The 23,689-nt window shown below is 42.5% G+C and overlaps 1 protein-coding gene and 1 long non-coding RNA gene across 4 annotated transcripts in view; both read left to right on the plus strand.

The window, feature by feature from the left end:
- Positions 1-1,109: 1,109 nt before the first annotated feature.
- LOC306930962 (putative pre-mRNA-splicing factor ATP-dependent RNA helicase DHX32) overlaps positions 1,110-23,689 on the plus strand; it is a 38,858-nt gene continuing 16,278 nt past the window's right edge. The window contains exons 1-11 of one of the 3 annotated variants that reach the window (XM_079512096.1): positions 1,110-1,574; positions 2,623-2,816; positions 4,253-4,490; positions 5,159-5,308; positions 5,888-6,127; positions 6,987-7,080; positions 7,394-7,543; positions 9,533-9,724; positions 18,297-18,437; positions 19,032-19,225; positions 20,188-20,378. In XM_079512096.1, coding sequence (XP_079368222.1) covers positions 1,305-1,574; positions 2,623-2,816; positions 4,253-4,490; positions 5,159-5,308; positions 5,888-6,127; positions 6,987-7,080; positions 7,394-7,543; positions 9,533-9,724; positions 18,297-18,437; positions 19,032-19,225; positions 20,188-20,378 — 2,054 coding nt within the window. In that variant the 5' untranslated portion in view covers positions 1,110-1,304. Of the gene's footprint in view, positions 1,575-2,025; positions 2,132-2,622; positions 2,817-4,252; positions 4,491-5,158; positions 5,309-5,887; positions 6,128-6,986; positions 7,081-7,393; positions 7,544-9,532; positions 9,725-18,296; positions 18,438-19,031; positions 19,226-20,187; positions 20,379-23,689 lie in introns of those variants that run through there. The other 2 variants (XM_079512097.1, XM_079512098.1) reach the window with 2 other exon arrangements.
- LOC306930963 lies at positions 12,156-13,121 on the plus strand. Its single transcript, XR_013790942.1, has 3 exons — positions 12,156-12,233; positions 12,270-12,438; positions 12,844-13,121. It is a non-coding gene; the product is annotated as an uncharacterized lncRNA (long non-coding RNA).

The following is a 23,689-nucleotide window of genomic DNA, read 5'->3' on the forward strand; positions in this document are numbered from 1 at the left end:
TGTAAACAAAATGTAAGTAAGATGAAATATGCAATATAAATGAAATCCCAATTATAATATTCGCATCTCATATATGATGCCTAATTCTCCATATTCAGGATTTAAGATGGGGAACATATACAGTTGGAGGGGGGTACAGCATTGTGTAAACAGAGCTATGTTACATTGTGTCGTTCTATATGGGAGAATAAAATGAGTGCAAGAATAATTGTCAGACAACACAGAGCTGCTGCTAATGTGTAGACTGAACGTCACTTTATGACTGAATGACAAAATATAGTGTATTCAAATCACAGCATACAATCAATAAAGGCATTACCATTATAGCTATAACTTTTCTTATATATCATACTTTTATACTTCATGTGATTATTCACAAAACCCCACTAGCAAAAAACGTCATACTCTGCTATGGGGATGAGGATGGTGGCTGCTAGCCTTAGGAATGTGATCGTTGATGGCCTGTGTCTCTGTGTCTCTGTGGGTGGCTCCCTTTAGCCTCCATTAGCCTCCATTAGCTTTGTAATTGTTTGGTAAATAAAAACACCAACACAATAATTGTTTGGTAAATCAATGTACATATTATTATTATTATGTCTCTGTCTCTCTCTCTCTCTCTATGTCTCTCTCTGTCTCTCTCTCTCGCGGTCCGGGTCGAAAAGTCAGGTCCAAGCGGGTCGAGAGCGGGTCGAATGGTCCGGGTCGAATAGTCCTGGGTCGAAATCTCTGGTGACCCTGACACCCCCCCCCCCCCCCCCCCCATCTCTCTCTCTCACTTTATCACTTTATTTGTCAATTTCCCTATGAACTTTTACATAGGCCTACATATTAAGAATATGAAATAGGCTACCGTTCCCTTTCAGCCACTTGCAGTGCAACATAAAACATCAAACCATCAAATAAACAACAACCATAGTTTCACAAACATAACTAAAATAGCCTCATTTGTTTTATATATTAATTCAGGTATAAAAATATAAAACGAACATTCTGTTGTGTTTGATTAATTATTTTTTTACAACCAGCATGTATCGTGTTCTCATTCCATCGGTGCGTGTGTCATCCGTTCAAACACACTTGTCTGGACACTATAGGGATTAGTAGCCACATGATCGCACTGTCTGCATGGACTGGCCGCTTAGGGTGCTTTTCATTTGGCTTTATTTGCGGGAGTGATCACATATGTGCCTCCCAGCACTCCACTGAAGGCGGCATGCATGAACAACCTTTAGTTTGTTCTTGTGGATTTGCCCAATATATCCCGGTGTGTTTATCAGTTCCCTGGCTGGAGCAGAACCCTGGCAATGGCACAGGACATGAATACTGTGTCTGAGGAAGAGTTCTTTGATGAGAAACTAGATTCAGACACTGAAGCTGCAGGCGATGCCGAATATGACGACGTTTTGGAGCTTAATCAATTTGACGGTCTGCCGTATTCCTCGAGGTTTTATACATTGCTGAAGGAAAGGAAAGAATTGCCAGTTTGGAAAGCCAAGTGCGAGTTCATGGACACTTTAATCAACAGACAGTTTGTCACTGTCATAGGCTCTGCCAAAACTGGGAGAAGTTCTCAGGTGAGTATTGTCCTACCTATGCCTATAGCTACCAATCATTCTCCACATGTTTCATCATTTAAAGCCTGTAGCCTACATGACTCCCAAATTAATATGTATTTGGCCGTGGACCCACATTTTAAAGGATTTTGTGCCAGGCACCCCATACAAGATGCATGTTGTTAAAATACGAATTAAAAAAATGCACATCTATTTTCCAAAATCTCATGTAGAGTTAAAGTGGTTAAACTGATTTTGATGCAGGTAGAATTTATTCGAGGGATCAGGGATGACTTCCGCACACCCGGTTCAATTTTATAGCAGGTGCGTAGGCCTATAGGTCCTGGCAGAACAGCAAACGTTTTAAGGAAGGAGGAGAGACCCGCACACCGCCACTTGCTGGTTCAAGAAGTTTATTTTAAGAGTCGTAGCAACGTTTCGGCCTTCTTCAGACATAGTTTGAGAATAGGCTGACGATCATTAAATACACAACAGTAGGTTTAGACAACCAATCAAATTGTATATAGTAATCATTCATCAGATAGCAGCTGTGAAGAACCCAATCATGTGACTTAAAGGTGCAGTAGAATTAACACATTTTGCTGGATATTACTCCTCCAGATTCTGTCCAAAAATCTCAACAATCGTTACACAGTATCTCTATGGTCATGTGCTCAAGTCGGATCTGTCCCATATTTCATATTCCATCCTAATTGGCTATAATTGGCTTTCACAGTTTGCAAGATTGCCCCGTTTTGAACAAAAGCCTCAAATCATGAACGCAGCATGCAATTTACTTCAAATCTTTCACACATTTTCTTACTAGGCTGAGGAATATATCCCACCCTTTTCACATTGGCCTGTTATAGCGCCACCAACAGGTTGATTTTTGCAAAACACATTTTTGGAACAAAATGCCTCAAATCATCCAGTTGCCATCAAAGGCAAACATATTACTTCTTTATATTACTCCTAAACATTTTGCCAAACATCTCACACAGTCCTATCCTCCTGGTGGAGACCTGTGCCCAGAAGGGCACTTTTTCTAGTTTCAAATGTTTTGATGCAGATCCCCCAGTGGTGTGCCGAGTTCTGCCTGTCTGTCCAGTACCAGCATGGCATGGTGGTGTGTACCCAGAGCCACAGGCAGCAGACAGTGGACCTTGCCCTGCGAGTGGCCGATGAGATGGATGTCAACATTGGCCATGAAGTGGGCTACAGCATCCCCCTGGAAACATGCTGCTGTAACGACACAGTGCTCAGGTCTGGAAATACTATCTATGCCAGTAGCTTGAGACCAGAAAGAGAAATGTGTTATAACTTATGTCTCTCCGGAAAACTAGTGAAAATAGCAGATCGACAAGCTCATAGATCTGCTATTGTCTCTATACTTCTTAAAAGTATTTTTTTTAAATGTATGGACATTTTTTAATTATTATTTATGAAATGAATGAAAATGTTCAATTTTGTGAGGAAAAAATACTATATACGATATATGAGATGGAGAGAGAGAGAGAGAGAGAGAGAAACAAAAAGGTGATAACTGCATGTGAAACTAAATTGTTTAATTCACTATCTCTCTCCCTCCTATTGCACTCTTTCAAATTACACGATATTGAAGGCTCACTATACAATTGAGCCTGCCCGCCCCGGCTTTCTTCCCCTTAAGAGAAGAAAGGTGAACAAAAGACTCAAGGGGCCTCTTTCAGGGGCTCCTGCACAGCTGCCCAGCCATGCGGTCTGTCCATATGTCACACTCCCACATCCCTAGTCCCCTCATAAGTCAGCTGTGGAACAAAAGACACACAACACAATGAGGAGAGCAGGGCGCAAGGAAAACTGGCACCTAGCGAGCCGCGAGGCCTACAGAGTCCAGCGACCACAAGTCGCAAGTATGAGAGTAATTAACACTAATCAGGATAAAGCGGAAGACTACAGGCTCAGTCAGCACCCCGAGGTATGCTTAATTAATTTGCTTTGCACAAGATACCGCTCACTCAAAAACAAGTTAATAAATCTTGCCCCGGCCTTGAGACACACAATGATGTACTACTATAATAATAATACATCAGATTTTTATAGCGCTTTTCTCTGTACCCAAAGTCGCTACTACTGACCAGAAATTAATACTAGAATACAAATATTAAAAAGTGAGCATCTCTTAAGGGGGCGATTCACACTATAACTACAACTATATTAAATATAGTTTTCAAAATCGTGGATGACAGTCTTGACAGATAGAGTTCTCAACGACTGTAAAAAATAAATAAAAAATACAATGGTGAATGATATAGTTATCATTATAATTGTAGTGTTCCAGAGTGAACGGCCCTTTACTGTGTCTGCGTGTCCGTAGACAGGCTTCTGTGCCTGGGCCATGGCTCAGTGGTCCAGGCACCTTGGCTGGTAAGCCAGTCTGGCAGTGTGCCGCGGGTTCGACTCCTGATCCCGACGGCCTTTACTGCATGTCTTCCCCCCCATCTCTCTCCCCATTTCCTGTCAGCCTACTGTCTGTCCCTCCATAAAAAATATAAAATAAAGGCGAAAGCCACAAAAAAACATTAAAAAAAAAGACAGGCTTCTGTAGATGCTGCTGTTCGCTTGCTCGGACCTCAACATGTTTGCCACATATTGGCAAACAATTACCTTCTGCTATTTCCCTTATACCTCTAAAGATCACCCCACTCCCTCCCCTCCAGGTACTGCACAGACGACATGCTGCTGAGGGAGATGATGTCGGACCCCCTGCTGGAGCGATACGGCGTGATCGTGGTGGACCAGGCCCACCAGAGGACCGTGGCCACCGACGTGCTCCTGGGCCTGCTCAAGGACATCGCCCTGCAGAGGCCAGAGCTCCGCGTGGTCCTCCTCACGGCCACCCGTCCCAGCCCCGAACTGCTGTCCCACTGCGGGGGCTCGGCCTCTGCCTCATCGTCGGTAGGGCTGTCAACATTACACATTTAAAGTTGACTTAACCCATTTCGCTTAATGTTATACTTTAGCTATTGAATAGCAGATCTACAAGCTCAGGTCGCTGTAGGTCTGCTATTTTTGAAAAATCGTGGAAATGTGGTGCAAATCTTTGAATATATTCTTTCATAGCGAACGTTTTTAACTCAAATCTCTGCTTCTGGGTGGCCCCCCGGAACAACATATTTTGAGAAGGGGGTCGGAGGCCAATTACATATAATTCTGGGGTTCCTTGACATGAAAATGTTTGAAAACCACTGACATAGAAACATGGGTTTTTCAGAAAACTGTCAGGATTTAGAAGGCATTTGTACAATCATTCCCAGGTCTAAATGGGTTAATATTGGAACATTGTGAATAAAGATATCTGATATCTGAAATATTATACAAAGAAATTACTGACATATTCATTATTTGTATACAAAAAATTGCAATTTGTGACACGTTGTAAGCTTGTAGATCAGAGACCAGATTGTAGGTCAGCTATTAATTCATGCACGCTATAGTTATGTATGAACTTTTTTCAACATGGAGACGATTATGACAAAGTAATTTTGTTATTCGCGATTATCTCAAATGATTGCGATTAGATGATTATGTAATAACTGTGCCAGTCCTATTGGTCGGTGGCCCAGATCCAGCTGGAGGGGCCGTGTGCGGGGGAGGTGCTGTACGACAGCGTTCACAGTAAGGGCTACTTCTGCTCCACTCTGCGCCTGGTGTTGGAGCTTCACCGTTCCCAGGAGGAGGAAGGGGACGTGGTGGTGTTTCTGGTCACAGCACAGGTAAAGAGGAGTGTTGAATTAGTGGAAAAGACTAAAATAAAGGCTAAAATGGCCCTGTTTTTATCTCGGGGTGAACTAGTGTTGAGATTCAGAGCTACTTGTCTTTGTTCCAGTGTATATATTTCACTTAATCTTTTCCCTCAATATTATTTATTTATTTTGGAAAAGAATACAGATCCATAAACAAAATCCTAAAACGTTATTAAAACGTTAAAAATAAATGAAAAAAGTAATTGAAAAATCACAGCCCCCTCACGTATTAGGAGAGCAGTATGATTCACCAAAACCAAGGGCGGTGTTTTCAAAGTTTGATAATACAATGGGTTTATATAGGAATTGGGTGATATCAAATATCTAAACACTGAATCAAGCAACATAAAAACTGTCACAAAAGCCTGAGTAGACGATGAAATTAGCCAAAAATATATATTTAAAAAAAAAAGTGAAATATCCCTTTAAAGACTGGTCTCTGAACCATTGTTTGCTTATAATGTCATCCCCTAGTCAACGGTCTGAGAATGTGTGCGTGAGGTATTTATCTCCTTTAACACTCTCTCTCTCTCTGTTAAATCATGAAAGGAGATAGATCTGGCCTGTGACATCCTTCGTCATGAGGGGTCCAGCCTACCTGCAGATCTCGGAGAGCTCCTGCCCATCCCGGTTCACCCTGGCAGAGCTGGGAGTCTTCCAGTCTCGGGGGAGGGGCTCGGGAAGGCCAGAGGCATGAGAGTGTTCCTCACCTCCAGTCCAAATGAAGACTTCTTCTGGGCTGTTGACTCAATACGCTTTGTCATTGATGCAGGCCTCCAGAAAAGATATGTATGTAATTCAGTTCAATCATTTGATTCATGTTTTACCAAATTGGGGGGGGGGGGGGGGGGGGGGGGGTGCGACTGTGCGTGTGTGTGCGTGTGTGTGCGTGTGTGTGTGTGTGTGTGTGTGTGTGTGTGTGTGTGTGTGTGTGTGTGTGTGTGTGGGGGCGTGGGCGTGTGTGGGGGCGTGGGCGTGGGCGTGCGGGCGGGGGGTACCTTTTGAGTGGTGCAACCACTCCAAGGAACAGCAATGTCCGTGTTAACCTATGTATGTGACTGTGCCTGTGACTATGAGTACCAGTAGGGGCAGAAGTGGCGCTGTTGTGCCAGAAAGAGAGAGAGAGAGAGAGATAGTGCTGCACTGTTGCCTGCTAATGAGAGACAGAGAGAGAGGGGGGGGAGTTGCACCACTCAGTTCACACAGGTGTGATTTTAAGTATAAAAAGGAACTTTTGCACACCTGACACTGACAAACTCCCTCAGTATGCCTGACAAAGGTCTGTGACTGAATCGTTGCTCTTCAATGTTTGTTCATGACCTAGTCTCATGGAACAATATCTGCATGGGTTGATTCATACTTTGTGTCACGTCCCAAAAATAGCAGATATACAAGCTCACAGTGAGCTTGTAATTATCTTTTGTTTGTGTTTTGGCACACGACACCAGATAAGTGTAAACCGATCTTATTGCTTCTCTTGTCAATCCACCAAGAGGAAATCTACTTGTTTTTGAATATTTCTTACACTTTTTAAGAGATATTATTTGGTGTAGTGAAAGACTGGATACGACGGCATTCACTCTTATGCATTTGAAATGTGTTATGAAATACCACTTCATACCAAGAACATTTTGTTGTGCTGTTGCAGGTGTACAATCCCAGGATCAGAGCAAACTCAGCCATCATTCAGTCAATCAGCAAAGGCCAAGCCGAGAGTCGAAAACAACTGGTTGGCACGACAGGTAACTTAACCCATTCTGGGCGGGAACCCCTTTTGGTGTTTTAACTAAGCGTTATGTTATGCTTTAGCTATTGAAAAATAGCAGATCTACAAGCTCATAGCGCGCCACCGAGTGGCGCGCTACGAGCTTGTAGGTCTGCTATTTTTGAAAAATCGTAAAAATGCGGCACAAATCTTTGAATATATATTCTTTCAGAGCGAACGTTTTTTTTAATTTCGACGTCAGGCCTACTGACACAGTGGTGAGTCTGCTGATTCAAATCTCTAATTTTGCTAATGTCGTCATGTTTTCCTGGGTGTATTCCCTCCTGTAGGTAAGTGTTTCTGTCTGTACCCAGAAGACAGGACGCTTCCCAACGAAACACGGCCATACATCCTGGAGTCTGACATCACTGCCACCGTGCTTCTCCTGAAGAGGATGGAGATTGCTGGACTGGGCCAATGTGACTTCATCGACAGGCCAGGTAAGAAAGATAATGTGACAGAAAACTGTCCAAGAACCTGTTTCTCATCTCATATGGTTCAGATGAAACACATCTGTTTAAGAGTTTTCTTAGCACTATTTGATCACTTGTTACTTTATGATCATTCAAACTGTGTTTTATAGTCCACTTATTTGTTATTGAAAATATTCCCTAAATTCTAATATCTATGTATGATACCTGGAATGCTAATATGCATGCTTTAGCTATTGAAAAATAGCAGATCTACAAGCTCATAGCGCGCCACTCGGTGGCGCGCTACGAGCTTGTAGGTCTGCTATTTTTGAAAAATCGAAGAACGACTGACATAGAAACATAGCTTTTTCAGAAAACTGTCAGGATGTAGAAGACATTTTTAGAATCTGATCTCAGGTCAAAATGCATGCTAATTATAAACCCTACTACTGTATGTGAATCCTTGAATTTCATGCATCCTGTAATGCAACAGTTGGGGTGCAGGCCAGGGTTCAGTTAGTCGGGTCTCGTAGGACCGCTACAGACTGGGACTGTTCTATTGGAGGGCGGTGAGCCGTGTCACAGTGGAACTGACAGGCTCTGTTCTCCAAGCAGCACTGTTTGAGGGCTGACCTGCTTCTGTGTGCTGGGATCTTTTCCCAAAGATTTTACCCACAACACGCACGCGCGCACGCACGCACAGTAGCAGTAAACAGAAAAACACTAATCACTTGATTAATGTTTTGCCAAATTGCTCTCTCTCTCTCTCTCTGTGTGTGTGTGTGTGTGTGTGTGTGTGTGTGTGTGTGTGTGTGTGTGTGTGTGTGTGTGTGTGTGTGTGTGTGTGTGTGTGTGTGTGTGTGTGTGTGTGTGTGTGTGTGTGTGTGTGTGTGTGTGTGTGTGTGTGTGTGTGTGTGTGTGTGTGTGTGTGTGTGTGTGTGTGCGCGTGCGATTGTTTTTGTTTTTGTTAATCTCTTGTTTTATCTCTTTTACTCTCATATAAAACATGCCTGTTTATAAGAGGAAATGGAAAATCATTCAGCTTAACCATCAGAGACCCTTCATTTGATATGCATGGCAGATGTTGTGAGGATTATAAAATACTAATCTCTGGCTGCCTTTTTAGTGATTGGAAGCACAGCACACACCCACTATTCTTTTCTAGAGCAAATGTCACAGAGTAATTCCTATAGCTGCCATTTTCAAAATGCATGAAGTGTACAGAACGAACGGGGTTGTAAAGTTACATATTTTGTCCCACTGTGTATGTGTATGTGTATGTATGTGTATATATGTGTATATATATATATACACACAATATTGTATTTCTCATTTAAAACAAATGAGAAACGTTTGAAATAAGCTATTTAAATAATGTGAAAATGTGCAGGACAGGTCTTCCAGATATTGTTCACTTTGACACAACAACCCTAAGTAAGTGTGCATAGCTGGGTTAAAGACATGCATACAGCCAGTGTCTGCAACCCGGCCTCCACTGTGACTGACTGAGATGCATTGCAAACAGCTCCTGTTTCACCAGAATATACACCACGATACAGAAATGAAATACTCTCAAAATACCATTTATTTCCTTTTGTCTTAACCCATTTTGGGCGGGAACCCTTTTTGGTGTTTTAACTATTAAAAAATAGCAGATCTACAAGCTCATAGCGCGGCACCGAGTGCCGCGCTATGAACTTGTAGGTCTGCTATTTTTGAAATTTTTTGAAAATGTGCCTCAAATCTTTGAATATATATTATTACAGACTTACAGAGTGAACATTTTAACTCATATCTTTGCTTCTGTGAGGTCCCTGGAAGAACATATTTTCAGATGGGGGGGGCAGAGGGATATTACATATAATTTGTGGGGTTCTTGACATGAAATATTGAGCACCACTGATACAGAAACATAAGGTTTTTCAGAAAACTGTCAGGATTTTAACGGGTTAACGGTGAGGCAAACAAGTATTTTCTTTCTGTCATGCCTGATCTGTCATGGCCGCCCCCACCCAGACCCAGAGAGCCTGATGCAGGCTCTGGAGGACTTGGACTACCTGGCAGCTCTGGATGACGATGGCAACCTGTCTGAGATGGGCATCATCATGTCTGAGCTCCCCCTGGAGCCCCAGATGGCCAAGACTCTGCTGGCTTCCTGTGAGTTTGACTGCGTCAGTGAGGTGGTCATCATCGCTGCCATGCTAACAGGTAATATACCGGTAGTACATCGAATAGTAAAAAATCACACCCGTGTGAACTGAGTGGTGCAACTCCCCTCTCCCCCTACCCCTCTCTCTCATTAGCAGGCAACAGTGCAGCACTACAGTAGCCTCAGCCAATTGATTGACATGGCAACCCCACACCTGCAAATTGATTACTTAACCACTCCACTTTTCACAGTCAGTTTGCACACTTCAGGCAGACAGACAGATACAGAGATCTTGACACAGACAGATAGTTAAAACGGGTGCTATGACACGTTGACAACGGGTATTATTACTAGGTTCCCAAGTTAAATAGTTCTCAAGTAGGCCGATTGGCACCTGCAGGTCACCAAAAGGGGTTCCCATCCAGAATGGGTTAATATCTAAATACTTTCCCTTAAGATATACAGTATGTCACAGTTAAAACTTGAGAGAATATCCGTTTCCATTTGGAAAGATTGATAATATTTAACTACTTGAATCACAGCATTTATTCTGGGGGGGAGCGTTTGCCAAAAATTACAAAATACAAACTCACAATGCGTTGTGTCACAATGTAGAACAGGGGTTCTCAACCTTTTTGGCCGGGGACCCCCGAAAATGCTTTGGCAACGTCTCGGGACCCCCGCCCCCCAATATAAATTGACTGCTACAATAACCTTAAACCATTTTGGGCTGGAACCCCTTTTGGTGTTTTAAGCATTGTTATAATTTAGCTATTTAAAAATAGCAGATCTACAAGCTCGTAGCGCGCCACCGAGTGGCGCGCTACGAGCTTGTAGGTCTGCTATTTTTGAAAAATCGTGAAAAAAAAAAAAAAAAACTTTTTTTTTTTTTTTTTTTTTAATAATTTGGGGACCCCCTAAAATAATGTGGCGACCCCCCGAGGGGTCGCGACCCACGGGTTGAGAACCCCTGATGTAGAACGTGGTTTTAAAATGTATTTTTTGAGAGACGCAGCACAGCAGCAGTTGGAGTTACAGTTACTGATACAAAGCAGTGTTGTTTTTGGCAGCACATTTCTATTTTAGTTTTAGTCACTTGAATAGTTTTCATTTAGTTTTAGTCAGATTTTAGTCACCCGGAATGTTTTAGTGTTAGTCTAGTTTCAGTCGACTAAATATCATACGATTATAGTCGACTAAATCTACAGTTGATTTAGTCGACTAAAATGCATTTTGGCCGGCCTTGATGCCGTCGTAATGGCTGATTTTAAAGCTGATTTGTGAGCTTGTAGACCGGCTATTTTCAGCATGCAACCAAGTGTTAAATGACTTATACTGGATCTCTTGTCCACTAGTCCCCATCCTAGCATTTTAGTCTAGTTTTTATTTGCTGACGAAAATTGGCAATATATTTAGTCTTAGTTTTAGTCATCATAGCTTAGTCCTCATTTAGTTTTCATTTAGTTTTCGTCAGTGAAAAAAGGTAGTCGACGGACGTTTTTCCTCTTAGTTTTAGTCGACGAAATCAACACTGCCCTACAGGGTCCTTAGATTAACTACAGGGTGTGACAGGAACTTTATTTATTTTTTACATGAACCACTTCAACCCTAGCATCTCTATTCTGAGCGGAACATTAGCCGAAAGTATAGCAGATCTACAAGCTCACAGCGCCTCGCAATGTGAGGTGTTGTGAACTGGTAGATCTGCTATTTTCCGACAAAGACATTTGGTGTAGAATAAAATCTTTGTAAACTGCGCCTCCCTCCTCCAGCTCTGTGATCGTTCCATTAGAAATGGATTCCATCTGTCCGTGAAAAATGACTCTTCAATAATTCACACACTGAACTTAGGTAGGCCTATTCTTTTTCCTCATATCTTTGCTGCCAAGCAGAAACCTTGTATCTCCATATTTCAGTTTGATTTAGTTTTTTTGTATATAAATCAGGGACCAGGGACCAGGGACCAGGAAATGATTGACCAGGAAATGATTCCCCGTTCATTTTCCTCATAGACATTTCAAAACGTATTTATTTAAAGACCTTTTAAGCCTCGTACAAAGCCAAATCGAGTTGTGAGAAATCATGACAACAAACAAAAAATTTCGGGCCGAACAAATAATTAGAAAGACACTTTTTTTTTTGTTGTTTTTCTTCTTTGTAATTATTTGTTCGGCCCAAAATATTGTGTTTATTGTCATGATTTGTCACGACTCGAGTTGGCAAAGTAGTTAAAATAGCAGATCTACAAGTTTGCCCGAGCGGCGATGATCGCCATCTTTGAAAGAACAACAGTAATACATTAAAAGCATTAACAAAGAGCTTGTGACTAAATAATAATGACATTGGATGCATTTGGAACAGTGAAAACTAACTATAATTAAAATTATAGATGAATTATTATAGTGTTAAACATAATAATAGTAATCATACAATAAACAGACAATAGTGCTTTTGAATATGTGTTTATTCACTGATTGAGTTGCAGTATCATACATGTACACTCTATAAAGTAATGGTACCAGTATCAGTGTTACATGTACACTCTATAAAGTAATGGTACTGGTATCAGTGTTACATGTACACTATATAAAGTAGTGGTACCAGTATCACTGTTACATGTACACTCTATAAAGTAATGGTACCAGTATCAGTGTTACATGTACACTCTATAAAGTAATGGTACCAGTATCAGTGTTACGTGTACACTCTATAAAGTAATAGTACTGGTATCACTGTTACATGTACACTCTATAAAGTAATGGTACCAGTATCAGTGTTACATGTACACTCTATAAAGTAATGGTACTGGTATCAGTGTTACATGTACAGTATATAAAGTAATGGTACCAGTATCAGTGTTACATGTACAGTATATAAAGTAATAGTACCAGTATCAGTGTTACATGTACACTATATAAAGTAATGGTACTGGTATCAGTGTTACATGTACACTCTATAAAGTAATGGTACCAGTATCAGTGGTACATGTACACTCTATAAAGTAATGGTACCAGTATCACTGTTACATGTACACTCTATAAAGTAATAGTATCAGTATCAGTGTTACGTGTACACTATATAAAGTAATGGTACCAGTATCAGTGTTACATGTACACTCTATAAAGTAATGGTACCAGTATCAGTGTTACATGTACACTATATAAAGTAATGGTACCAGTATCAGTGTTACATGTACACTCTATAAAGTAATGGTACCAGTATCAGTGTTACATGTACACTCTATAAAGTAATGGTACCAGTATCACTGTTACATGTACACTATATAAAGTAATGGTACCAGTATCAGTGTTACATGTACACTATATAAAGTAATGGTACCAGTATCAGTGTTACATGTACACTCTATAAAGTAATGGTACCAGTATCAGTGTTACATGTACACTCTATAAAGTAATGGTACCAGTATCACTGTTACATGTACACTCTATAAAGTAATGGTACCACCACTCCACATGCTGTGGTTGCCATCATAGCTATCAAAGAGCCTGTACCCAGAAGGTAGTCTCATGTAAACGGTGTCTCCCTCCTCCAGCTCTAGGATCATTCCATTAGAAATGGATTCCACCTGTCCATGATTGTTGTATCCATCGTTCCACATGAGACGCTGACCATTTTTATACATTGTGATAGACAGAGTCTCTGATGATCTACCATAGAGAGCTGCAGTGAACCAGAAGTGATAAAGTCCTTTAACAGGAGATGTGAAGATACCTATGTAGAGAACACACATGCATACGCACGCACGCACGCACGCACGCACGCACGCACGCACGCACGCACGCACGCTCGCACGCACGCACGCATACACGCACGCACGCACGCACGCTCGCAAGCACGCACGCGCACACACACACACACACACACGCACACGCACACACACTCACACACACACGTAGAATCAGAGAGAAGAACACCTGGCATACTGGAGTGGATGTTTCTGTTAAAGGACCACTTCACTACTTTTCAACCCGTCTTCACGTAATAAGTCCTCAATAATAATCATGATAAAATACCACCATTCTTTTCTACTCAGTCTGTGTCTCATAGGAGGGCTGTGGGCAGTTCGGAAACCCGTCCACCAGTGACATCATCGTTAGGCAGATTTTTTTTTAACAAGATGTTTTTACTAAAATGTTTAGATTTTTATCATCGTGAGAACGATGGCTTCCTTTTTCGCATTGCAACTTTTCAAGACTAGAAAGCCTGCAGTTTCTGTTAACTTGGATTCCCCATTGATGATGTTACTGGTGGACGGGTTTGTAAACTGCCTATCCTATGAGACACAGACCTAGTAGAACAAAATGTGGTTATGGGGTTGGGTGGGTGGGGTTTAGGGTTATGGGGTTGGGTGCATGGGTGGGTTTTTGTTTGTCTTGTGAGTTTGGTTTTCTTTGTGTTGTTTTCCAGAGAACTTGAAGGTTTTTTACTACTGATATCTTCCTGTGACATTCCTTCAATTAAAAGGTTGGAAACCTTGTATTTTAACGTATTTAAATACAAGTGACATTATGTAATTGTGTAATTATTTGGTGAGAGCTAATTATTATGAATTAATAAAGTTATTTGACATGACTTAAAACACTTAACCTGCCGCCATTAATTAATAGCGTATTGCCAAGGTTTTATCGCACGTAACACTTACTTTGAAGAGCCAAATATCCGTAATCGCATGTTACAGTGACAAACTGCCGTGTGTGGTGTCTTGACCGGTTGTTGTTCTCTCGGTCGGTGGTGAAAAAACCCCGACCACGAGTATCACAGCGCCTGCTACAGGCCGTTGAAAACGCTTGTCTGGGCGAGAAACGGCCCCTCAATGTCGTTTCGGAGATACAGGCCTTTGAATGCAGGGCTTAGAATGAAAGTGGATGCGCGGATTGCGCGCGCATCTTCAAAATGGCTGCGGCCACTGTCCTACTTGGTGTTGTTGTGCTAACGAAAGCTGAAATCAACAACATTCATTAAATCAGCCACAAATCCACCTGTAGTTTCATTTGAGTAGATCAACTATACAATCAATAACATGAACAACTAACTAACTATTCTCCAAGCATCAAATTAAGTATTTAAAATGAATTGAACACTAAAGTAAGTCATTGTTTCATCACTGTCCTCTCCTGAATGCATCCACTGAACATCATGTTGTTCTAATTATTACCTTCACTTTCCTTCTTCAAGGCCTCCACACTGGTCTCACTGCTGCTCAGTCTGGTCTCTAGAACCTGGACCTGGTCATCAGTGGTACCCAGTCTGGTCTCTAGAACCTAGACCTGGCCATCAGTGGTACCCAGTCTGGTCTCTAGGACCTGGACCTGGTCATCAGTGGTACCCAGTCTGGTCTCTAGGACCTGGACCTGGTCATCAGTGGTACCCAGTCTGGTCTCTAGGACCTGGACCTGGTCATCAGTGGTACCCAGACTGGTCTCTAGGACCTGGACCTGGTCATCAGTGGTACCCAGTCTGGTCTCTAGGACCTGGACTTCGGTCTCACTGCTGCTCAGTCTGGCCTGAAGGTCTTCCCGCTCTTTCTCAGCGGCGCTCAGTTTGGCAGCCATTTCTGAAGAGAAGAAAATTACAACAAAATTATTATTATAATAATTATAATTATAGATGTGCCACGCAATGGTAGGCCTCAGGCCTCAGGTCTACCATTCTGAAATTTAATTTAATAATATTTGGACTGCTGGACAGCTGACAGTAGGCTCTCTTTACTCTTAAAAAAGAGTGTGTGGCACATCTATGCACAGAATGTCTATGTTCACAGGCTTCTGTGTGCGGCCTAGAGGAGCAACTGAGCATGTGCTACACCATACCTCTTACACCATGTGTCCTTTGGGAAACCGGGCCATTATCACCACAGCATCTATTCTCAAAGAAAATGTATAATTTAACGCCAAACTAAAGTCATTTTCTATTCTCCAAGCATCAAATTAAATAATTAAAATGTATTATTACTATATTAAATTAAGACATTTTTTCCTCTCCTGCCTGCAGCCACTGAACATCATGGTGTTCTGATTACCTTGACTGTCCTTCTTCAAGGCCTCCACACTGGTCTCACTGCTGCTCAGTCTGGTCTCTAGAACCTCCACACTGGTCTCACTGCTGCTCAGTCTGGTCTCTAGAACCTCCACACTGGTCTCACTGCTGCTCAGTCTGGTCTCTAGAACCTCCACACTGGTCTCACTGCTGCTCAGTCTGGTCTCTAGAACCTCCACACTGGTCTCACTGCTGCTCAGTCTGGTCTCTAGAACCTCCACACTGGTCTCACTGCTGCTCAGTCTGGTCTCTAGAACCTCCACACTGGTCTCACTGCTGCTCAGTCTGGTCTCTAGAACCTCCACACTGGTCTCACTGCTGCTCAGTCTGGTCTCTAGAACCTCCACACTGGTCTCACTGCTGCTCAGTCTGGTCTCTAGAACCTCCACACTGGTCTCACTGCTGCTCAGTCTGGTCTCTAGAACCTCCACACTGGTCTCACTGCTGCTCAGTCTGGTCTCTAGAACCTCCACACTGGTCTCACTGCTGCTCAGTCTGGTCTCTAGAACCTCCACACTGGTCTCACTGCTGCTCAGTCTGCTCTGAAGGTCTTCCAGCTCTTTCTCACCGGCGCTCAGTTTGGCAGCCATTTCTGAATAGAAGGAAATCACAGCGAAATTGTTACACATTTTAAAACACACACACACACACACACACACACACACACACACACACACACACACACACACACACACACACACACACACACACACACACACACACACACACACATCAGCCCTTATCTTCTTTAACTTGAACTTCTTCAACACAAATAATGAATCACACTTTGCACACAAGAAAAGCATTCCTGACCTGCATTCTCCTTGGCCATCCGTTCCATCTCGTACTTGGTGATGCCCAGCTCCAACCGAAGATCACTCACGGAGTCCCCCTGCTTCTCCACCTCTCCCTCCACGTTGCTCAGGCTCTGTCTCTGTTCCACCATGGTGGCTCCCAGGTTGAGCACCATGCCTCTCAACTTCTCCAGTTCGGTCCAGAGGTCGGGTTGTAAGAGGGTGGCTGGTTCTGCGCCGTTGCCTCTCTCACTGCCCGACCCCCCTGAGTCTCCCTGAGCTCCGACCTCAGAGAGACACATGAACAGCAGAACCAGCAAAGCTCCGGCAGCCTTCATTCTGGATGCAGAGTGGAGATACTGAAGACACTGTGTGAAGCACTCGTCTTTTATACTCTCATGCCCTCGTAGACTATAGCGTTGGACACGTCACTGTGCCCAGTGGAAAGTTAATCTACAAGCTGGACACTAAATAAAGTCAAGGACGGTCTGAGAAGTCCAACATGTGCTTCACGATTAGACGCGTGGAAAGGACGCCCAGGCTCTGAAATAAGTGTGTGAACATGTTTTAAGTAATCAGCTGGTGTTTTTCTGCAGTGATGTGAGGGCACTGAGTGTGTCATGTTCAGGTAATGGAAAGTATCCATACAAAAATAGATATTCTTATGAACCCGCACAACTGTTTACTGTTCCTGCAATCCTTAATCTTCTCAGGGACCAGCCTCTTTCTCTCTCTCGTGTGTGTGTGTGTGTGTGTGTGTGTGTGTGTGTGTGTGTGTGTGTGTGTGTGTGTGTGTGTGTGTGTGTGTGTGTGTGTGTGTGTGTGTGTGTGTGTGTGTGTGTGTGTGTGTGTGTGTGTGTGTGTGTGTGTGTGTGTGTGTGTGTGTGTGTGTGTGTGTGTGTGTGTGTGTGTGTGTGTGTGTGTGTGTGTGTGTGTGTGTGTGTGTGTGTGTGTGTGTGTGTGTGGGCATGTTTACCTGTAGACCAAAACAAGCCTGCTTATCTACAGCACGTGCACCACGCACGCGCGCACACACACACACACACACACACACTTAGAAGTAATATACTGTATATATATATATGTACAGTATCTCTCTCTCTGTTTCTGGCACAACAGCGCCACTTTTGCCCCTACTGGTACTCATAGTCACATACATACACATACATAGTCACATAGGTTAACACATAGGTTAACACGGACATTGCTGTTCCTTGGAGTGGTTGCACCACTCAAAAATAGCTGATCTATAAGCTCACAACATGTCACCTTGCAAAGCATTGTGAGCTTGTAGATTGGATATTTTCACTATTTTTATTTATTGTATTAATTCTCTATAAAATAGGGCAGGTTGAAGGTAGTTAAGTGCTGAACTCTATGAGAGATCTCTATTAATATTGTATGGTCCTTATTTTATGGTCTAAAATGTATCAAATTGATATAATAATCGGAAAACATAATTATTAAAACTTGAATGGGGGCGTTCAGTGGAGCTCAAATCTCCACCAGGCTGGTGAATTGGGCTACCCAATGCACACATATGGTGTTCCACAGGGCTCCAGACTGGTCTCCTAGCACAGGGGTTCTCAACCTTTTTGGCCGGGGACCCCAGGAAATGCTTTGCAAAAATATATCATAAATTAATACTGAAACCAGATATAATCATTAAGGAATGTTTATGCATGTACTATGTAAACTCTTAATTTCCATTTTCCAGCCATTCAGTTGCAAAAAAATGTTTAATAATTTGGGGACCCCCCAAAATGATTTGGCTCCTCAGCACCCAGTTGCTTCGTCAGTCCCTCTGCAGAGCGGAGGCTGGAAGCAGCCCAGTGCCACATGAAGTTCCAGCACCCTGAAGGCGACCATTTCACGCTCATCAACATCTACATGGCCTTCAAACGGAGTCAGCAGGAGCCATGTGAGTGGAGACGGTTCACCCCAGATACCGTGCACCTCAGATAGAGTTGCCGTCATCATGATGACATGTCATCGAAAGATCACTGCTTGATACAGTAAAGTGTGATTTCGTAAAAATAATGTCTTAATAATTACAATAGAGGTACACGGTAAAATACACACCCCTTGGATATGACGCTAGTATGTCACAGGGGCTTAACCCAATCCGATCCTTGATGCTGAGTGCCAAGCATGGAGGCATTGGGTCCCATATTTATACCATTTTGGGCGGGAACCCCTTTTGATGTTAGCATTATGTTATGCTTTAGCTATTGAAAAATAGCAGATCTACAAGCTCATAGCGCGCCACCGAGTGGCGCGCTACGAGCTTGTAGGTCTGCTATTTTTGAAAAATCGAGGAACGACTGACATAGAAACATAGCTTTTTCAGAAAACTGTCATTTTCAAACAGACATTTTTAGAATCTGATCTCAGGTCTAAATGGGTTATAGTTTTTCTTATGTACCCGGGCAGGGAATCGAACCCCCGACCTCCCAGTCTCAGGCGGACACTATAACCACTAGACCACTGAGCATGCCTTCCTCTCTCTCTCCAGGCTGCACCGCCGTGGAGAAGTGGTGTCAGGACTACTACCTGGTACACTCTGCCCTGCTGACGGCCGACGCCCTCCGCACCGAGCTCACCGATACGCTGCGGAGGATCGAGCTGCCCATCTCCACGCCCGCCTTCGGTTCCCGGTCCAACACGCGCAACATTAAGAAATCCCTGCTGGCAGGTTTCTTCATGCAGGTACAGTGATGTTGGATAACATGGCTCTGTGATACCTATAGCAGTGGTTCCCAAACTTTTTCATGTCAAGGACCCCCAAATTGACATTTATTAGCCTGCGGACCCCCATATGAAAAGATATGCCAGAGAAGAGAAGACTTTTATGGCTCTAGCACTGTTTTTCAACCCGTTTAATTTCAAGGACCCCCCAGTTTGACATGCATTACTCTACGGACCCAGAGATTTCTATCTCTGGGACCCCCAATTTATATTGTAAAATCAATGCTAATTTAACTCTGAGAGCGTACAAATGGAACCATTAGGGTCCATTTGGTTACATTTGTACACTCTCTGAGTTACAGACCCATAAGGGTCCATTTGGTTCCAAATTATCATTTAGCTGGGTCCCCCCTGGAACTCCCTCAAGGACCCCTGGGGGTCCCCGGACCCCACTTTGGGAACCACTGACATATAGTATATGTTCACATCCGGTGCATACTGGTACAAAATAGTACTGTATGTCGTCCAATGTAAAAAAATAAATAAACATAAAACAACGCCATGCTGCACTATATCGTCAATTGTTAAAACCATTAAAATATCTTGTAAAGGCTCAGGACGGTTAGCTCAACCGTCTGGGCACCTAGGCTGCCAAGCCAGCCGGAAGGCGGGCCGCGGGTTCGACTCCCGAGCCCGACGGCCTTTGCCGCGTGTCACTCCCCATCTCTCTCCCCCATTTCCTGTCTAATTGCTGTACCCTATCAATAAAGGCAAAAAAATGCCCAAAAATATCTTTAAAAATATATATATCTTGTAAATTAATTGTGGAAAAAAGAAGGATTTATCTACGGTATTTAATGGACCTTTTACACATACTGTATTGTCCGTATGAAAAGTCATAACTGATAATTCATAAGTATATCTAAATCTATTTCTTCTGCTATGAGCCATGTTGTCAGCATGTGTATGGTTACTTTTTACAGGTAGCGCGGGATGTGGATGGATCTGGGAACTACTTGATTCTGACCCACAAGCACCTCGCTCAGATGCACTCTCTGTCAGGCTACGGCACCAAGATGCCCAAACTGGGCTTGCCAGAGTGGGTGCTCTTCCACGAATACTCCTTCTCAGAGGACAATTGTCTCCGCACTGTGTCCCACATATCACCGGAGGAGTAAGTATATCAGCATTTTAAGCAGAACACATTACCCTTCCCATTGGTGAAGATGCTAAACCCGGCTACAATAGCTGTTGTTGTTGGGGGATTAAGGATTGCATAGATCTCAGAGAGAGTGGTGTTAGTGTTAATGTCCGAGAAATCACTGCTAGATTTGTCACACCCTTTTACTGTAGGTTTACACACATTGCTTTTTAATCTGTCGATTGCACTCACAATGGTGCCAGGGAGCAGATGTCTATGACTGCCATGAGTGCCATTCCAAACCAGCCAACAACTGAAACAATGTTGCTTTCATTTGATGTTGATTTTTAAAATGTTTATGCAATTTCCTTTATTTATTGTCTCCACCAGGCCGAAGGCATGGGGAGAGAGTATGTTTTGCACTCCGTCCGTGTGTGTGTGTGTGTGTGTGTGTGTGTGTGTGTGTGTGTGTCCGTCCTTCCTTCCGTCCTTCCGTCCGTCCGTTATCAGCTAATCTCCGGCACCGTTGGCCCGATCCATGCCAAACTTTGCACACACACTCCCTGGATGCCAACAACGAACCTCTGCCCCAAATATTCTTCAATGGCCTGTTATAGCGCCACCATGAGGCCAATTTAGGCAAAACACATTTCTGTACATTACTCGTACACATTTTATCCATACATCACACAATTCGGTATACACTATCTTCATAGTCATGTGATCAACACGGATCTGCACCATTTCCCATCTTCCATCCTGATTGGCTAAGATTGGCTTCCAAAGCTCACATGATTGGTCCGTTTCTCACAAAATGTCGCAAATCACAAACACAGTGTGCAATTTCCGTGAAAATTATACACGCACATTTCCACTAGGCCGAGGACGACATGCCACTCATTCTTTTCCAAATCAGCCTCATGGTGGCGCTATAACAGGCCAATTCCTGTTTTTAGCTATAACTGCATCGATCTGTATACAACTTATGTATGCGCACTCCCTAGAGGCCATAGAAAAACATTGTCTCTGCATCCCTCCACATCTACCGGTTATAGCGCCACCATGAGGCCGATTTCTGCAAAACACATTGCTTATGTTAGTCGCACAGATTTCATCCAAATCTCACGCAAATCGGTACACATGATCTCTGTAGTCATGTGAACAAGACAGTCTGTTGGATTTCTCAGATTCTACACTGATTGGCTAACATTGCCTTCCAAAGTTTTCAGGAGTGGCCCGTTTTGTTCAAAATGCTACACATGTCCTGCTCATCCAGAATTCTATCCTCAGAGATGCTATGAGTGATCTGGCTCTGCATTTCCTCAACAAAAGAACATTGTTGCAAAAAACAAACAAACAAACAAACATGTTTATATTATTCTCCATTTTTTCCGTTCCAAGGACCCTCCCGAAATGATATATATTTCCTGCCGACACTTTAGGGATAAAGGGTAAGGCGCGCCAAAGATAGGGCCCTATACTTGCTCAGACACTATGACGTAAAATTCTCCATTCACTGTCAATGGGAATGTAATGTTTGTGTAGGACAAAGTTTGTGAACATACACTAAAAGCTAAAATGACACGGATGCTTTCCCAGTTTTATTGGGTTAAAACCATATTGAATTTCAAGTCTAAGAACTATTGTCATTCTCCCTTCAGGTGGCAGCATCTTTTCATCAAGGCCAGTGTCCCCTGTGCAGATACCATCGGCTATTACAATAATTGGCATTATTTTTCAAAGCCCCCACATGCTGTACGTTGTGAAAGGATTTGTCTCCGTCATCTTCTGTTGTTTTTTTTCTCTCTCTCTCTCTTTTTTTGGTGGGAAGCTAGGGAATAGAGGATCCTGTTTTGTCACCATTACAGGCGTCCTCCTTTCGCCAAGGTTTCTGTCAGATTAGAAGAAGTAAATTGGTGACACAGTGTCATTGAACATCGCCGTGGTGGAAATAGTACGCTGATTTCTTCTTCTTTTTTACTTACTTAAGCAACAGTGTTGGGCAGTAACGAGTTACTAGTTATATATTACTGTAATATTATTACTTTTCCCAGTAACAAGTAAAGTAAGTTATTACTCTGCCAAAACGGTAATATTATTACTATTTACTTTGTAAAAAATAGCACATATTACTTTTTTGTTTTGTTGGCTGCCGTTTGAAAACATTTCATTTAAAAGGTAGAGAGAGATTGCTGCTTTATTATTTTATAGCCTTTTTGGCTGATTGGCGACTCTTCTTCTTAATATTAGTATTCAAACAATTGGATTCAGTTCTAAAATAAGCTGACTAAACAGATTGTGTTGTTGTACATTCCCTTTTTTGTAATATATAATATCAACAGTCTGTCGTGAGAGACTCGGCTGCCTCAAAAAGTTCAGAGACTGTTGCTTTATTTTATTGTTTGTTATTTATGTATACAATATATAGGCCTACTGTCCGTTTTGAGATGCTGCAGCCATGTGTGTGCAGTTCAGATTGTCAATGTTGAAGAATTATGCAGCAGAAAAAGACTGATGAGAGACTGTTGACTATTTTTGTTTTATTTCCTGCAATTATTCAGTTTGGCTGAATGGAGACTTCTTATTCCAATTAATTGGATTCAGTTGTAAAAGGAGCTGGCTAAACAGATTGTGTTCTTTTGCGTGTGGAAGGGGCCTAATATAAAGTAGTATGTAACTATATTACTCTTGATTCCAAGTAATAAGTAAAGTAAACATATTACTCTCCTAAGTAATATTGCCCAACACTGTTAAAGATGGAGTGCCATGATTGCCCTAAAACATGATCATCAGGTCTTATTGTTATATAAGGAGGAAGAAGTTTTTCAAAAAAGTGTACAGTATTTGTTTAAAATGTCGTTTTTATGTGGGCACCCCCACCAGTTCATTAAGTATGCCTGGTTTGCCTGGTGGGTGGTGATGGGTGTTGATCCACCTGAACTTAAGCCGCACCCACATCTGTAGTTGTATGATAAAGGGGGAGGGGTTAAGGGAGGGGCTGATAATGTGATGTCACTATATTAATGTTTTTTTCATTGGCACGTTTGACTGTCAAGGGTTCAGCCTCCAGGAAGAAACCCTAAATACAAAGTTAATACACCATTGCACATAAAAACAACTCCAGGGTGTCTAATGAAGTACTGTCACCTCATAGACAAATGAAAAACAAACAAACATTGTGGCACTCCATCTTTAAGTAAAAGTATAGCTGTAACACAATGTTGAAAGGTCCCGCATTCAAAATGTTACTTGAGTAAAAGTACAAAAGTATTAAGGAAAAGTGTGCAAGACCATGAAGAGTGATGACATCATATCATGTTACTTTCACCACAATCCCGAGTGTT

The sequence above is a fragment of the Electrona antarctica genome, assembly GCF_951216825.1.
Source record: "Electrona antarctica genome assembly, chromosome: 10".
In the NCBI taxonomy this organism is placed as follows: domain Eukaryota; kingdom Metazoa; phylum Chordata; class Actinopteri; order Myctophiformes; family Myctophidae; genus Electrona; species Electrona antarctica.